The sequence below is a fragment of the Buceros rhinoceros genome, unplaced genomic scaffold (assembly GCF_000710305.1).
Source record: "Buceros rhinoceros silvestris isolate BGI_N320 unplaced genomic scaffold, ASM71030v1 scaffold21723, whole genome shotgun sequence".
Lineage (NCBI taxonomy): Eukaryota > Metazoa > Chordata > Aves > Bucerotiformes > Bucerotidae > Buceros > Buceros rhinoceros.
Window position 1 is genome coordinate 5,518 of NW_010404487.1, and position 16,037 is coordinate 21,554.

Here is a 16,037-nt window from a genome sequence, read left to right on the forward strand (position 1 = left end):
GCTGCTATCAAGCATGTAAGTTACACGTTAGAAAGATGCAAAGTCTTAATTTGGTTCATAAAAGTCTGCATTGTCCCTATCCAGGCAAGATTTTACTAACAGTATTTTGGTTACTGATTGCTTACCTGGATGGAGTTCTGGTGATGTATAGAACAGTTTATTATGAATGGTTGCTTTAATAGACTGAGAATCAGTTTCTTGTGAATTTCTCAGTGCTGTTCTCTCCTGTAGTTAGACTGGTCTGATTTACTTAATTTCTGATGTGTGAAACGAGTGCTTAAACTTTGAGGAGTGAATAGCACTGACACCTGATTCTCTCCTGGTAGTCTATGAGTTGAGAAATACGTTAGAGGGGGAAAGTCTCTTAGAACGTATTCCTTTATTACATTACAAATACCTGTTTTACTTTCATTTGACATTGAGAACTACTGCCACATCTTTTAAACTTTTGCTCTTAATCTTTAAACCCAGTGAAGTAGTTGTGCGTATTCCTCAGTGTGAAGCGCAGATCACTGGTTTTTGAAAGGCTGGATTGGAATGGGTTTAAGTCGGAACAGAACTGAAGGGTTAGCATCTGTGGTTTCCGCTGTGCTAGAAGAAAGTGACATCTCATGTGAATGAGTGCAGTTTGTATATTTATCTATTGTTACATATCAGCAAGGATCCGAGATCCCAGTTTACCTTATATATGGTTTTCAGATGTAAAATGCATTACGAAGGAAGGAATAAAGTGTAATAGTGACCTAGCTGTAACAGCTCCTATGTGTAGAGTAGATAGGTGGGTAGATGCTTGTTTTCTCCATTATTAAATTGTAAATGTTCTTTTACTGAGTTACATTTAATGCTGCAGCTGAAGCTCTGGATAATAACTCATTTCAGAAATTTCTAGGCTGTCTATAGAGCTAACGAGCTATTTAATTAATGTGTATTAATGAAATGTGTAAAGTGGCAGTCACTTCTAATAGCTTAATTGGTCGTGTTAAAGATGCAAGTAGAATGCCAGCACTGACATTGTTAACAAATTTTGTTTTTATCAGTAAATGGTCACTAAGGTGTCTTTAAACACTTGATGAAGTCAGAAACTTTTGTTCAGTCATTTCTGCACCTTTTGCAGTGAACTTCATACCCTCTCACTGAAAATTGTAGAGGCAACCCCCAAGCTACATATGAATTTATTATTTTTGTTGAAGTTCCTGCTTCTCCCCGAAAGAAGCTCCGAGCTTTTGAGACTGTATCTTGCTGTATTATCTTAAAAATAAAACTGCAGCAAAACCCGTCTACATAGTCCATGATGATTGAGTTGGGATATTGACAGCTGCATATATTCTTTCCTCAAATGTTTTTCATTTATTGTTTAATTCAACTCCTCAAGTGATGAGATGAACCACATTTTGCTTCACTGTAAATAACTAACTTGTCATGAGATAAATCCAGACTACTTCTTTGAAGATAGTAAACGGTCACTGGTCCTACAAGTACACTTGATCTGTGGCTCACAGATGGGTCTAATTTTGCAGCTGAGCTGAAATATAATTGACTTTGTTTTAGCTAATGCCCCTTTTGTTGCGTTTGTTGGAAAAAAATCCTTCAGTGACTAAAACAGCTGAGCAAAACACCTTTTCTGTTCACAAAGTTTGCTGTTTCCTGACTTGTTTGTCATTGTTACACTCCATTCAGCACAAATACTTGAAAAATGTATTGTCTCAGAGGCTGTGGCCTTTCAATAGTTTTGTTACTGTATTTTTTCCACAGAAATTGGACAAGTAAAATGAGAATTTTGTTAATGGAAAAGTTGAAAGAAAATTCTCAGAGAATGGTAATTCACAATAAAACCTTCAAATGTTCTTGAAACAACAATTCCACATTTGAGCTTCTGTTACTGATCCGTTGGTACAGATGTGTGATCTGCTTATACATTCTCTGTAGCAAATTCATTGTGTTCTAAATGGCAAACTGTTGCTAGAAATAGAAAATAAATGAAATCTTGAAGTTCTACAGAAAAATTTAAGAAATTGTTTTATATTAACTTAACAAGCCATAGAATTGTTTTATTGTTTTAGGTGGATGAAAATACTAGGAAAAGTTTATTTAAGTTACGCTCCACATGGGATGATATTTTTCCCTTGAAGAAACTGTATGCACTTGATGTCAGAGTCAACTCATTAGATCCTGCTTGGCCAATTAAACCTCTGCCCCCAAATGTGAATACTTCTAGCATCCATGTGAATCCTAAGTTTTTAAATAAATCGGTAAGTTTTTATGCCTGCTGTATGAACAGATGGTAATGCGTGTAGTTTTCATTTTTTGTATTCTGCTTTTTGACGATTTAGTATAGTAAGAATGAAGTATCTGACCTTTGTGGACAGGTAAGAGGAATTCCTGAATTCAGAATATTTGATGGGTTTGGTTTTTGTATTTCAAAACTGTATTCTAGATTTTGGAACATTGATGAATTTGTATTAAATGATGTACAGGTGTCACAGCAGGGAAATTGTAGTGGGCCCAAAGTCTTAAATTGTTTTAGTTATATTTGCTTTAAAAATGTAGTTTATAACTGCTATACAAATCTTAAGTCCCAGTACTTGTCCATGATCACAGTTAGAGGAGATGGAGTTAGTTGATTCCATCAGGATTTTAAATGTAACTTCTTTTTATTCTGTTTTTAGCCAGAGGAATCTACTGCACCTACCTCTGCTGTCACTCCTGGTGCCTCTACTCCTCCAGCTGTTCCTGAAATACAAAAGAATTTGACACAGGAGCAACTGATAAGGCAGCAATTGCTTGCAAAGCAAAAGCAATTGTTAGAACTTCAGCAAAAAAAATTAGAGCTGGAGCTGGAACAAACTAAAGCACAGTTGGTGAGTAGGATAGTTGATGAAACTCTTATAGTTGGGTCTCACTTTCTTTTGGACAGTACTTAGGTATACTGGTAACTGCAGTGCATTATTTTTTCCTCATGTTAGGCAAGTGTGGCTAGGACTAGAGCAATGCAAGTTGATCTGGAGTTCCTGAGTAGTACTTAATATCTCAAAAACATAAGAATTATACTCAAAACAGAGATACTAAATGAAGTTCTTGGGTTTTCTGGTTTTTTTCCTCTGCAAAATAATGCCTGCCTGTGGTCCTCGACTTCCACTTCTTCCTGTAGCTCTCAGCAAGCCAGGCTTTTTCAAATAAATTTGCTATGAAAGAACAAGGAAGCCCAATTATTGGAAATAAAATCCATTCCCTCATGAGGCTGATTTGTTGCCACTATCCAAACAGGGTGGTTAAAGCTGTATTGTTTTACATTTGTAATTGAAAGTCTCCCTATTTTGACAGTTGATGATACCAAAATAAAGCATAATTGAAGTGTAGAAATGCGATAATTCTGTTCGATACTTGGCAGCTTAGTTGCCTCGAGCATGTGGAATATATAGAAAAACTAAGGCTGTAATGACAACATGTGCAGGTTACATACTTTGCAGTATTGACTTTGAATACTGATTTTGCATTATATTTGAATTTGATCTTTTGTAATGGTGCTGCATTATTTTAATGCTTGTAATTAGCAGTTAATGGGTCATTTTCAGTTAGATGGCTGAATCTCATAACTTTGAAGACTTATTTCTATTTATAGCTTTGGTTTCAAGACAGAACACGAGCATCTCAGGGTAGGAGTTGTGTCGTGCAGATTAATGCTGGATTTCTTTCCTATTTCAGGCTGTATCTCTTAGCGTTCAGCAAGGTTCATCGTCTATAGCTTCAGTTCCTGCACCCTCCAAGCAACACATGTCTCCCACACCTCATATGACAGTTAAACCACCTCATCAGACTGCTGTGCAATCCGAAAAAACCAAACCATCCCCAAGTCCTCCACTTCATGATATCAAAATAGTAAACAGGGATCCTCGGCTTAATAGGATGGCTCAACATTCCTCTCATGCTAAAGAGCAATCTCATAGGAAAGAATTTCCTCTGAACACAACCAGTCAGTCTGATACCAAGGCAAACAAAACAACCCAGGCTGAAAAACAAAACTCGACAAAGCAAGAAAAAGTGAAAGCAAGTGAAAAAACACAGAAGAAAGAACTTGACCACTCAGAAGCAAAATCTAAATCGCCATCCCCTTTGAAAAATAAGATACCCAGTACTAAAGATAGTAAAAGCCAGGAGTCTGAAAACACAAAAGTATCTGAAATTAGTAAGCGGGATCCAAGACTGAAAAGGCATCTTCAAGATAAGTCAGAGAGCAAAGAGGATGAGGTGAAGGAAAAGAGGAGAAATACAGAGAAAAAAGAAAAAGAGGAACATAAGACATGTGAACATAGACCAGCAGGCAGCAGAAATAAAGTAATAAATGGTGCTGTTCAGAAACAAGACACGACTGTGGAGGAGTCAGAAAAACAGGGTGGAAAACAAGGGAGATCAAGTAGTAGAAAACGGTCAAGGTCACGCTCTCCTAAGGCACGGTCACCATCTACACATTCTCCAAAAAGACGAGAAAGGAGATCACCCAAAAGAAGACTTAGGAGTTTATCTCCTACTTCATCAACTCCTAAAATTGGAAAGATACGTCAGACAGGCCCCAAGCAGTCTCATGTTGAAGAAGGTGCACAAGCAGCAAGAGATGAAAGAAATTCTAATAAGAGAAATGCTAAACAAGAGGTGCGAGATCCGAGGAGAGTGAAAAAAGCCCAAGAAGACAGGCCCCAAGAAACAGCAAGCCAACATTCTACTAAAGGTTCTCCTGATCCAAAGGAGAATGCAGAAAACTGGCAAGGATCCAAATCGGGCAAGAGGTGGAAATCTGGTTGGGAAGAAAGTAAAAAGTAAGTTACTATCTTTTAAACAGCTTCTATTTGAAGTCAGTGGAAATTCTACCGCTGACTTCATATAGTCAGCTTTGGGAGACTTATGTTCTGATTGGTGAAATGGAGAAGTTTAACTTCTACTATAGCAGTATGGGATGTTTTGCCATGATGCATTCTAAAAGGAGAGTAACGATTATGTTCTGAATAAAGCAATAATTTGTATTTTAAATGTATTCTTGCTTTCAGCTCACAGCAGAATGAAGAACTTGGAAAATCCCCTCACCAAAGACACCGAGAAAACTGGCCGGCTGGTAAAGGAATTTTATCACCCCGAGCACCAAAGCAGCAGCACCGGTTAAGTGTGGATGCCAATTTACAGATTCCCAAAGAACTGACGTGTGCAAGCAAGAGAGAATTACTTAAGAAGGTAATATTAACGCATCTGTCTTCATAGAGGTGTCCTGGGTATAGTTTGTTTTTCTTTTCTGTTTGGAAGTCTAAAATTTAACTTTATATTATAGGCAAATGAACGCTTAACTTCTGGTGAAATAACACAAGATGAGTTCCTCATGGTAGCTCATCAGATCCGACAGCTGTTCCAGTATCAGGAAGGAAAGCACAGATGCAATGTCTGGGATAGCCCTACAGAGGAGAAATGTGGTTTGAAAAAGAAGCCTCTTCTGTCAGATGCAGAATTAACATACTATGAACATAAGGCTAAACTGAAACGAACACAAGTTCAGCATTCGTTGTCAAGGCTTGATCTGTTGGATCCTGACGATATTTTGGATTATCATATACCTGATGCGTTGCTTTCCGGAATAGAATGTGAGCAAGCAAAAGCCAAACGTGGAGTTCAGTTTGATAGAAAAGAATCGTTTGGAGAAAGATCAAGGAGACACTCTCCTGTAAGTGGCACTAATAGACCTTTTGCCGATAGCCTCTCACCACTTGAGAGTCGACGAAGACTTGAGGAACAAAATGCTACTAAAGGAGCAAGAGGTTCTAAGAACTTCGATCCTTATGACAGCTGGGGAGAATCAGATGAATTTAGAGACGCTCTCAGACAACAGGGGAAAACCACAACAGAGTTCCAGAAAATAGATGGTGATGCGATCTGCAGGTTTGATAATCGTGAAGAAAGGCAGCTTCTTGGGCAAGCTGGTAGGTGCATTGGCTTTACTTTGCATCTGTTAAGTAACTGGCAACATTGCAGTGAGTGGTTAACTGGTTGCTTCTGTTTTCTTCAGGTGTTCGAGAGGAACCGAGATCACCATTTAGTGAACGCTTCAAAAGAGCTAGGTTTGAAGATCCAGAAAAAGCGCCGTTCCCGGAAAGTCCTGGATCAAGATTTGGAGGCATTGAAGCAAAGCAGAGGATAAGTGCTCTAATGGAAGAAAGACCTCTCTTTGATGGCTCACCTAGACAGGCTGCTGCAAGGGTTGGGGTAGATGGGCAAGGAAGTCCTTTTGTTGATGGTCCCACTGCTGGTTCAAGTTCCAGAATTGATGGGCCACCTGGACAGGCTGCTATGAGATTTGAGGGGCCTTTGGTGGGGGCAGGTGCATCTCAGTTCGATGGACCACTAGCAGGAACAGGGGCAGCTGGAGCGCTAAGATTTGATGGGCCACCAGGGCAGCTGGCAGGGTCCCTGAGGTTTGAAGGACCTCCAGGACAGGTTGGTGGAGGAGGTCCACTGAGGTTTGAGGGACCTCTTGGGCAGATAGGTGGGCCTTCGCGGTTCGAGGGGCCTGCTGGTCAGCCTGTAGGAGGTCCTAGATTTGAAGGCCCTGGAGTTGGCCTGAGGTTTGAGGGTCCCCGTGGTCAGCCACTGGGTGGTCTCAGGTTTGAGGGGCCTCATGGTCAACCTCTGGGGCCTCGAGGTCAACCTGGGGGTGGTCTCAGGTTTGAGGGACCCCATGGTCAGCCCTTGGGGCCTCATGGTCAACCAGGGGCTGGCCTCAGGTTTGAGGGGCCACATTTACAGCCTTTGGGGCCCCATGGTCAACCTGGAGGTGGCCTCAGATTTGAGGGGCCACATGGTCAACCTATGGGGCCACATGGACCTTCAGGTGGTGGGCTTAGATTTGAGGGTCCGCATGGACCATCAGGTGGTGGACTCAGATTGGAAGGACCACATGGTCAGCCAGGTGTAGGCCCTAGGTTGATTGATGGACCAGTACACCAGGGAGCTGGTGGTCTTAGATTTGATGGCCCTCTGGGTCGGGCCGGTCCAAGATTCGACGGTTGTCATGCTGCTGGATTTGACGGTCAGCCTGGACAGCTGTCACTTCTGCAAAGATTTGACGGAATTCATGGACAGCCTGGACCAAGATTTGAAAGGGCACCTGGCCAACAGGCACAACCAAGATTTGAAACAGCCATACCTCAGAGATTTGACGGACCTCACCAGCCAGCCTCTAGATTTGATTTGCCCCTTGGCCTTCAGGGTGCACGTTTTGAAAATGTAGCTAACCATCCTGCCTCAAGACTAGAAATGTCACCATATGGACAAGGCGGTCCGTTTGTTGAACATCCCGGCCAGGGCTACAATGGACCATCTCATGGGATGCAGTTCCAGAGACCTGATTTGTTTGATGGTTCGCCTGGACCAAATTTCAATGGGCCAGCTGGCCCAGGAGCACAGAATTACCCACTGAGAGCAGCAGGACATTACTTTGATGAAAAAGGTCTTCAGGGCCCTCAATACGGAAGCTTCAACAATATGCCACTGGGGGGTAATCAGGTAAGAACTGGTGCGTTAAATGGTTTGCTCACAAAAGTTATTTTGTGCAGAGAATTAGCAGGGTTTTTTCCTTTAAACGTTGAAGACTTTTCTGAAGAGCTGTCATGCTGGGTGCCAGTTTCAGGGTAAAGTCACCCTTCTTCAGTAGTTTATAGGTAATTTAAGAAGAGCATGCATTGCTATTTTTTAAGATTTTTTTTTTAAGAATTAAGCAAAGAAGTCTTTACAGTCAATTTGAATCTCAGAATATGACAATGAAATTAGTATTTTTAACTTGAAAACAAACCCAGGTAATAGGAAGCCTGTGGTGGTTTCATTAAATAAGCACAAAAGTGAATTCTGTATAAAGCATGAAGGATAATATAAACAGATAGACACAATTCTTTTTTTTTTTCAGATGGGTAGAATTTAAATGGACCAAAATAGTCCTGGAGTCTTTTTGCACCTGTTAGTATGGGTGGTGAGCCAGTTAAAGAGATGCCCATGACTTGGGGGAATTGAGGAAGATACAGACATTGTTGAACTATAGTCTTCTAAAATTTCCCTTGGTGCCAGCATGCTTTATGAGTTCAGTTGTCTTTGCTGTTGCCTATTTAAAACACTGTCTTCAGAAGGGTAAAATGATAACTTTACAACAGTGAAAACATGTCGTTTCTTGCAGTAGGTTAGAGATTTTGGAGAGTGTTTCTCATTTGGGGGATAATAATTGAACACGAAGAGGTAACTGATTGTACAAAAGCAGGTAATGTGTCCTGCTAACCTCTAATGGGGTAAAATTTCAAATGATTTGTAAATCCAGAAAGCAGCCAGTTAGGAAAAAACCCACATTTTTATTACAAGTGTATTATAAAACCTTTTTCTATCTGAAGTTTGCTGTGGCAGGTTTGCTGAAAAAAACATTTCGAGATCTCATTTCATATAGTGGATGCTATTTCAGTTCTTAGATAAGAATTAATTGTGGCACTTGTTAATAGACATTTATTGGTTTCTGGAATCTTGTTCTGATGAGCTCTGGTTTGGGGAACAGGAGCAATTTACAGTGAAGTGCTTCTAAGTTTATAATTGCATTATTATACACAAAATACTTCAATGTTTACTTTCACAGGTCTCTCTCATGTCTGCTCAAGCGGGGCCTTATGGCCAAGGCCAACAGTATTTGCCAAATCCTGGAGGTTTTGTTCAGAACCCTGCAGGTGTGTAACAATAGATTTGAATTCCTTTTATTTCTTCTGGATTGTTCCATTTGTCAGTGACCACAAAGATTACCCTTTTGTAATCTCCTGGTGTACTACATCTGTGTGGACTAAGGGAAGCCGCCTCAGTCAGGTGGCCCTGGATGTGGTTGTCATAGTACTTCATCTCCTTGGGGCTTTCCCTCAAACAGTGAAACCTTTCATTAGTCTTCATGAATCATGTGGGTTTGGTATGTAGTTGTGCTTAAATAAATTTTGCTCTGTTTCTGTAAGGCACCAGTCTGTAGGCCTGGTGCACGTTTCCAGGGTGTGTAAACTTTCCCACTGTGTGAGTGGTTAGTAATGACAAGCTTCTAAAAAGTCATCAGTGATTAAAATAGGTGATGAAGTAGATGGATCATGGTGAAATATTTAAGCATAGAATAAGGAAAAACACTGCATTTCAGTAAACCAGTAGAAATCTGTGTATGGGCAATCAGCTTAGATAGCGCTCACAATATGTTATGAAGGAAGCTGTTGCAAGGAAAGAAATTAGCTAAAGACTAGGCATAAAGCCAATAGAGCCAGTAAATACTTTGAAATAAAAAATGGAAGAAGTAGGAGGCAGAAGGAAAAGTGTGTTGTAAAATCCACTGGTGAAAGTGAAGTGAATTCTGATGCTGACCTTCCTTTTCCTTGAATGTCGATGTTTTTTCTCAGGAGGCCTTCCACATTCATACCCCGATAACCACCTTGGGCAGGTTGATGTCAATGAATTGTTTGCTAAACTGCTGAAAACAGGGATCCTCAAACTGTCAAAAACTGATTCCACTTCAGCACGTATGTAGATCCATTATGTTCCAACTACTCAGTTTATCCACAGCTCAGGTGTAAAGCTAAGTATAAGAACTTGTGTGAACTCCTGCATGGTAGTTTTTAAACCTGCACTTTGTTTTTGGAAAGGAATTTAGTTCATGTGTTGCAGTAAATTCTTAGTATGTTGTTTAATTTGTGCACTTCAGCTACCCACAGCAGTGGGTTTTGTCTTCAGGGCTGTGCCTCAGTAACTTGCTCTTGATGATAATCGGATTCTTGTCAGTTTTTGAAATATCTCTGCATCTTTGAAGACTGAATTTTAATGCCAAAACCTGAGATGAAATACTGTTTTCCTAAATTGAAATTCTGAATAACTTACAGTATCTTGTATGCTTTTTAAAATGGTTTTAGATGATGACTGAGTTTTAGCATAGTCAGATTGTGTTTATTAATATTTGAATAAAAATAACTCTCAGGAGCACATCATTTCTTTCTGATGATGTACTGAAATTGTGATAAAATGCTATCTTTATTCTTTCTAGAAGTGAATGAAACATCAGCCCAGCCAGGTGCCGAAGAGGAAGACGATGACCAGAACGAAGACCAGAATGTCCCAGACCTCACTAACTTCATAGTTGAAGAACTTAGACAGTGAGTATAGTAGAATGAGTTCACAGTGCATTAAGAATAACAGCATGGGAGTATCTCAGTAGTTAATCCAAAACAGCTAGGAGCTTTCATAAGCTTGTGTGTCACTCTGAGACTAAGAGCACCTGCAGTTTTCGATGTTAGCCTGGGAGAATTTGAGGGAGGGAAAATTAACCTGGGAAAACTATCTTTACATAGTTGCATGTTGTTACTTAATCAGTGGAGTTGTGATAGGTGTTGAAGTCAGCGTGTCTTCCTTTGTTACTACTAATTTCACCACGTTTGTAATAGCTCGCAAAGCTGAGCCAAATGCAGGCGTTAGCATTTTATACACTCTCAGGTGATTCAGCTAGCAGGCGTGAAACACACCAGTAGAGTGTTTCTCATGTGTGGTTAATATCAGCCTGTGGCTTGTTGTTTGAATGTTTCAGTTGATTGTGTAGTGAAATAGGGAGAATTTAGCTACACTGTGTGTTTTAACTTTGCAGTAAATTCATGCTTTTCCTCTACTCCTGTGGCCATATGGAGCAATTTGCTGAGAAACTTACCTGTTTGTTTTCAGAGAAATGTTAAGACTTTTTTTTTGTCTTGTAGGCGTTACGACAGCGTTATAAATCGACTATACACTGGAATTCAGTGTTACTCCTGTGGAATGAGGTTCACCACTTCACAGACAGATGTTTATGCAGATCATTTAGACTGGCATTATCGCCAGAACAGGACAGAAAAAGATGTTAGCAGAAAAATTACACACAGAAGATGGTACTACAGCTTAACGGTAAGTAATGCAGCATGTGCCTGGACAAATGACAAGCCCTGTTCTGTGTGTTACTTGTGTGTGTGCTGTAGGATTGCAGTGGAGATTTACATCATTGCAGGAGTTGGCCTTTGGTAAACCGTGAAGTCGTAGATAGGTCAAGTAGTTCTGAAATGCCTGTCAAAGTACAACAGGCAATTGTATGGTGAACAATAAACAGTTTGAAGCTGTTGGTACTGTTTTCATTGCCCTGAGAATGGAATGGAAATGGAGGGGTAGTGCTTTTTCTGAAGGGTAGCATTGTGAGAAAGCATGCACTGTGCTAATGCAGCAGTGAGGAGCATTTCAGTTCTAATGGAGTAAGATTTATTAAATACGGCATTTCTGGAATGTCTTCTCTTTTTGGTTTTTTTTTTTGGTGTTTTTTTTCCCCCAAGATGTATTTTTTTAAACATTTCTGGCAATGTATCAGTGCCTGAGTGTGAATGAAATCTTTCTCCTCAGGACTGGATAGAATTCGAAGAAATAGCCGATCTAGAGGAACGTGCAAAAAGCCAGTTTTTCGAAAAAGCTCATGAAGAGGTTGTGTTGAAGACACAAGAAGCTGCAAAAGAAAAGGAGTTCCAGAGTGTCCCGGCTGGACCAGCTGGAGCAGTTGAGGTAAGTTTCACCTTGCTGTTATTAGCCCATATACTGAGAATCATCTAATACTTCAAAGCCTGCATATAGTGGGCAGTTTGCAGACTGAAGGCTTGTTCTTGGACCTCTGTGCAGCCACTTCGTAGGTGGTATACTTGTGTGTGCAGCGGTGGTGTCCCAGGGGCACATAGTGGTGTAAATCACCTGTGGTTCAAAAACATCTGCACCCACTGGCATTCCGTTGTTCCAGCAAAGTTGAAACGAACAAAGTGTGTTTATGTACTGAGTCTTCCAAGTGAATTGGAAATGGTCCTGCGTTGTTCAGATAATGATTTGGTTTACTGGGTTTTTGATACTTGGCACAGAACTTTGTTTTTCCTTAGAAGATAGGACCAATCTCAATCTTCAAGTAACCAGTAGATCTGTGTTTTGGTAGATGAATTGGTGCAGTAATCAGATATGAATGTCAGTAGAATTACAATGTAGTTTTACATGCTAAGCCTCTAAGAAACTAGCTATCAAGCCGTGAAGGCCTTTGAAGTTTAAGAAGTACCTTTTCTGCTCTGTTCTCTGAGTTGATTATTTTGCACAGAAGTACTGAAGATGTAAATAATTAATCCAGAAGTTTTGCCATTGAGACTCCAGGTTAAGGGGAATAGTGAAGATAATGCCATAAATAAAAGTAATTGAATACCTATACTAGATTGTCCGACATGACAGTAAAACAGCAGTAGATTGTTACGCAGAAGCTTCCTGGCTAAAAGAGCAAAGCTTGTCTTCCTCAAGTGACAAGGAGTCTTCAAAGCCAGGTGGTGATCATTGCTCAGTCTGCAAACTATACTTAAATACTTTTGAAGTAAAGTTTTCTAAAGTTACTTACAAAATGTGGAGGAAAGATTATGTTACAATGTATTAATTTTTATTTAAAAGACCCTTTTTTGATTGTTATTAGACGCTTGAAGTTCATGTTTAGTAGATTGTTGCAATAACATAATTTATCTCTATTACTCCGATAACTTTTCAGAGCTGTGAAATCTGCCAAGAGCAGTTTGAACAGTACTGGGATGAGGAAGAGGAAGAGTGGCATCTGAAGAATGCTATCAGAGTAGATGAAAAGGTGATCTTATTTATGTGTCGTACTTATTTATAGTAAAAAGCCAAAGAATGGGGTAGGGCCAAATGCTCCTCTGGGGGATTCCCATGGTAGTTTTCCTGGCTCCCAGGTATATAAATACCTCAAGCTGTGGAAGTGTATAAAGTGCTGGCATCGTTAATACAGGCTCATTAGCCCTCCCTTACTGCAGTGCAAAAAGAAAACTCAACGTGTCTACGTATGGGTGTAGATACTGGTGCAATTGTTTCTGTGTACAGCTGTACACAGGTAATTCCCACCACGTACCAGGCTTCTGTATGATAACTTCCCAAGCAGACATCACACAATTTTTTTTCCAGACAAACTGTGTGTTGTGTACTTGACCCTGTTCTGTTTGTAACCAGTGATCCTCCTGTAATTTGTGTACTTAAATTTACAACAATTCTTTTTTCAGATTTACCATCCATCTTGCTACGAAGATTACCAAAATGTAAGTGAATCCTCCTTCTTTTTCCTTGAAGCGTTCTACTTCCAATGTGTTTGCTTGATCTCTGACTTTGCAGGGAGCAGATGGGTTCAGAAGGGGCTCCTCGTTTCTGTTGCCCGTGACTAGACAAAGAATTGAAGGCCCTGGGTGTGGCAAGTTTGTGACACAGAATTAGCCAAGGTGTTATTTCTTCTGACGTACTGTGACAGCTTGTATGTCATACACCACTGAAGTAAAACCATGGTTGGAAAGCACATCATGCATGTTGAGTGGCATGCGTAATCTTAGGAGTTTGCAGCAGTGAAGTTCCTGGAGCATGTGTTACAGTTCTGGGGTTGTGGGAGTCACAGGTCCCCTGGGGACAGCAGGTCATGGTAACATGTTAAGCATTTCATCGTTACTTGGATGACACCTCCTCAAAGTAACTGTGAAGAAGTAATGCCTATTAAAGAACAGATTTGTTTTCCGAGGATCTTGATAAAGTAGAAGTTTGGATTTCGGGTGCCTGACTATCAGCATGCTTGCATTTTGAAAAAATGAAAGGGAAAGTAAGCTAAACAAGGTGCTTTTAATGTGTGATGCTACCCTGACTTTCCCGTTGCAGACATCGTCGTTTGATTGCACACCATCTCCCAGCAAGACTCCAGTAGAAAATCCACTAAATATAATGTTGAACATTGTTAAACAAGAGACACCAGAGTCCTGTGACTCGCCTAAAGTCAAAGAAGAGCCTGAAGACACCCCTGCTGCCTGTGCAGAAGAGAGCACACCTGCATCTACAGATATTAAAACAGAACCTGCAGAGTCTGTTTAAATGAACTGAGCTATGAATTTTTTTTTTTTACAGAAGAGCTGCTGTGTTAACTCTGGAAGGCAAATACTTTTTATATGAAATAAAAATGTTCAACTGAGGCAGGGCCTCAACTACTGTTTGGTTAATAAATACATTTTTGTATTTGAATTTCTTATTGCCTGCACAGTTTCAGGTGTCATTTTGTGAAAGGTCTGTAGATGCGTGAAAATTTAATGGAATGAAATGGTATATGTAAAAATGTACAATTTTCACTTGTGGAAATGTAAATTATAAATAAAAGATATTTTTGCTATATATGGAGTGTAAAGTTTATGCACACCATCAATTGAAGACAGTGCTTCTGTACTTTTTTCAGTTTAAATGGAATTAAAAGGAACTTTTTCTCAGTAAGATTCAGAAGAATTAAGGCGAGTCACTTCCTTCAGTTACCCACAGGCGGGTCGGTCATCAGGGGAAGCAAGTGCAGGAACTTCTCAGACAGGCAACTCTAGATTTCTTTTTAAACTTATTTGAACAAACCTACATGGCCAGATATTTAAAAACAAAACAAAACAAAAAAACCCACAAAACACAAAATCCCAAAAAGACAGTTCTAGGTAGAAGGAGAAAATTTAACCAACTGGAGTGCTCGATTGTGAACACAAGTGCCAACAAACCATTAACAAACCAGGATGCCTGGTAGTTAAGACATTTTTCATGATTTTTTTTCTATTAGTCAAACACATAAGAATTTAATACAGCTGAACAAAATTTTCTTTACGTTACAGAGGAGTGTGAATGTAAGAATGCTCATTTGAAACATGGTTAACTTTTTTTTTTTGATGCTTATGACTGGACTTAGATGGTAAACCAGATATCCTGAGATGTTAATATTTCTTAAATGTAATAAATAAAATTAAGCATATAATCTGAGTGTGAGTCTTTCTTCCAGTAGTGGGTTTGTGTGGCTGGCCTGTTAGTGGGACTGGAACCGTTCCGTGCCTAGGACAATGTGCATTTAATCTTTTATTTGTTCTACCATGCATACAGTGTGAATTTTTGAAGCTGCCGGGAGCAAGACATGAGCACTAGAAGTGGTGGACAGCCCTAGTGTGTTAGTCTTGCAGTGACGGTACTTGAGAGGTCAGAATTCACCCTCAGTGTAAGATGTAAGTAGAAATAATCAGCTGTGAAGGTGGTTTTGCTCTTGGCTGCAACATTTCCCATCTTCGCAACCAGGCTTTGAGTGTTTTTTAAGATGTGAATAATTCCTCGACGTCCGCGTTAAGGTTGTAGCTGTAGTGGTGAGTGGGGCCTGCTCTAGATACCAGCCTTAACATCTTTTAATGAGAGAACATCTATGGGTCTGGGCGAAGTCAGTCCTCGCGGTGTGTGTGATGGCGTGGAGCAGGGGCGCAGGCCTGGCCGGAGTGGTGCTCCGGGAATGCTGTGAACTTCTAAACCACACCAACTGGAACTCGGAGCAGGCTGAGCAGAGATGCTGTGTCTTTCAACGTGTAGAGGGCTGTTAGAAAAAGGGAACAAATTCCTCTGCTGGGGTAGAACAAAAAGAGAGGGGTTGCAGCAGGAGGATTTATGGCAACTTTCTAATGGCATGGGAGTTGAGCTCTAATCGTCCCTTACTTGGATGATGTAATTCTCACTGTGCACCCGTAAATCCGACTGGGAAGGTATCATCCTGCCTGGAAGCAGGACTGGAAATGTGGGGTGCTTCTTCCAGCAGCACCTGGAGGAACGCTGCTCCCTCCAGGGTACCGGCTGGTGGTGGCTAAGCGGGGTGAGGAGCAAGACAGTGTAACTGCCTGACAAAACCCGTCCCCCTCCTACCCGGTGACCGCCTTCGTGTTCAACCGGGACTGGAGTCTCATGATCCCGCAGAGGGAGCGTAACGGGTTAAATACGTCTTGGTCAACGCAGCACTGATGGTTTCTGAGGTGACAACAGCTACTTGCTTCTCTCCGAGGAATGCCACCAAGACCCTATCCCAGGGGCTGCCCAAAAGGAGCCAAGCAGCACCGCCCGGCAATGCACGTTCCCCCCGCCATCCTTCAGCCCACGGGCTACAGCCATCC

At 40.7% G+C, this 16,037-nt stretch overlaps 1 protein-coding gene across 1 annotated transcript in view; it reads left to right on the top strand.

The window, feature by feature from the left end:
• The window catches only part of PCF11 (PCF11 cleavage and polyadenylation factor subunit), a 14,649-nt gene extending 393 nt beyond the window's left edge, over nt 1-14,256 (top strand). Inside the window, exons 2-15 of the mRNA XM_010133413.1 lie at nt 2,061-2,249; nt 2,667-2,858; nt 3,703-4,811; nt 5,040-5,220; nt 5,315-5,957; nt 6,044-7,539; nt 8,645-8,732; nt 9,432-9,551; nt 10,070-10,178; nt 10,770-10,953; nt 11,437-11,592; nt 12,596-12,688; nt 13,119-13,154; nt 13,756-14,256. Of these exons, the coding sequence (XP_010131715.1) occupies nt 2,061-2,249; nt 2,667-2,858; nt 3,703-4,811; nt 5,040-5,220; nt 5,315-5,957; nt 6,044-7,539; nt 8,645-8,732; nt 9,432-9,551; nt 10,070-10,178; nt 10,770-10,953; nt 11,437-11,592; nt 12,596-12,688; nt 13,119-13,154; nt 13,756-13,965 (4,806 nt within the window). The 3' untranslated portion in view covers nt 13,966-14,256. The remainder of the gene's footprint in view (nt 1-2,060; nt 2,250-2,666; nt 2,859-3,702; nt 4,812-5,039; nt 5,221-5,314; nt 5,958-6,043; nt 7,540-8,644; nt 8,733-9,431; nt 9,552-10,069; nt 10,179-10,769; nt 10,954-11,436; nt 11,593-12,595; nt 12,689-13,118; nt 13,155-13,755) is intronic.
• The last annotated feature ends 1,781 nt before the right edge of the window (nt 14,257-16,037 follow it).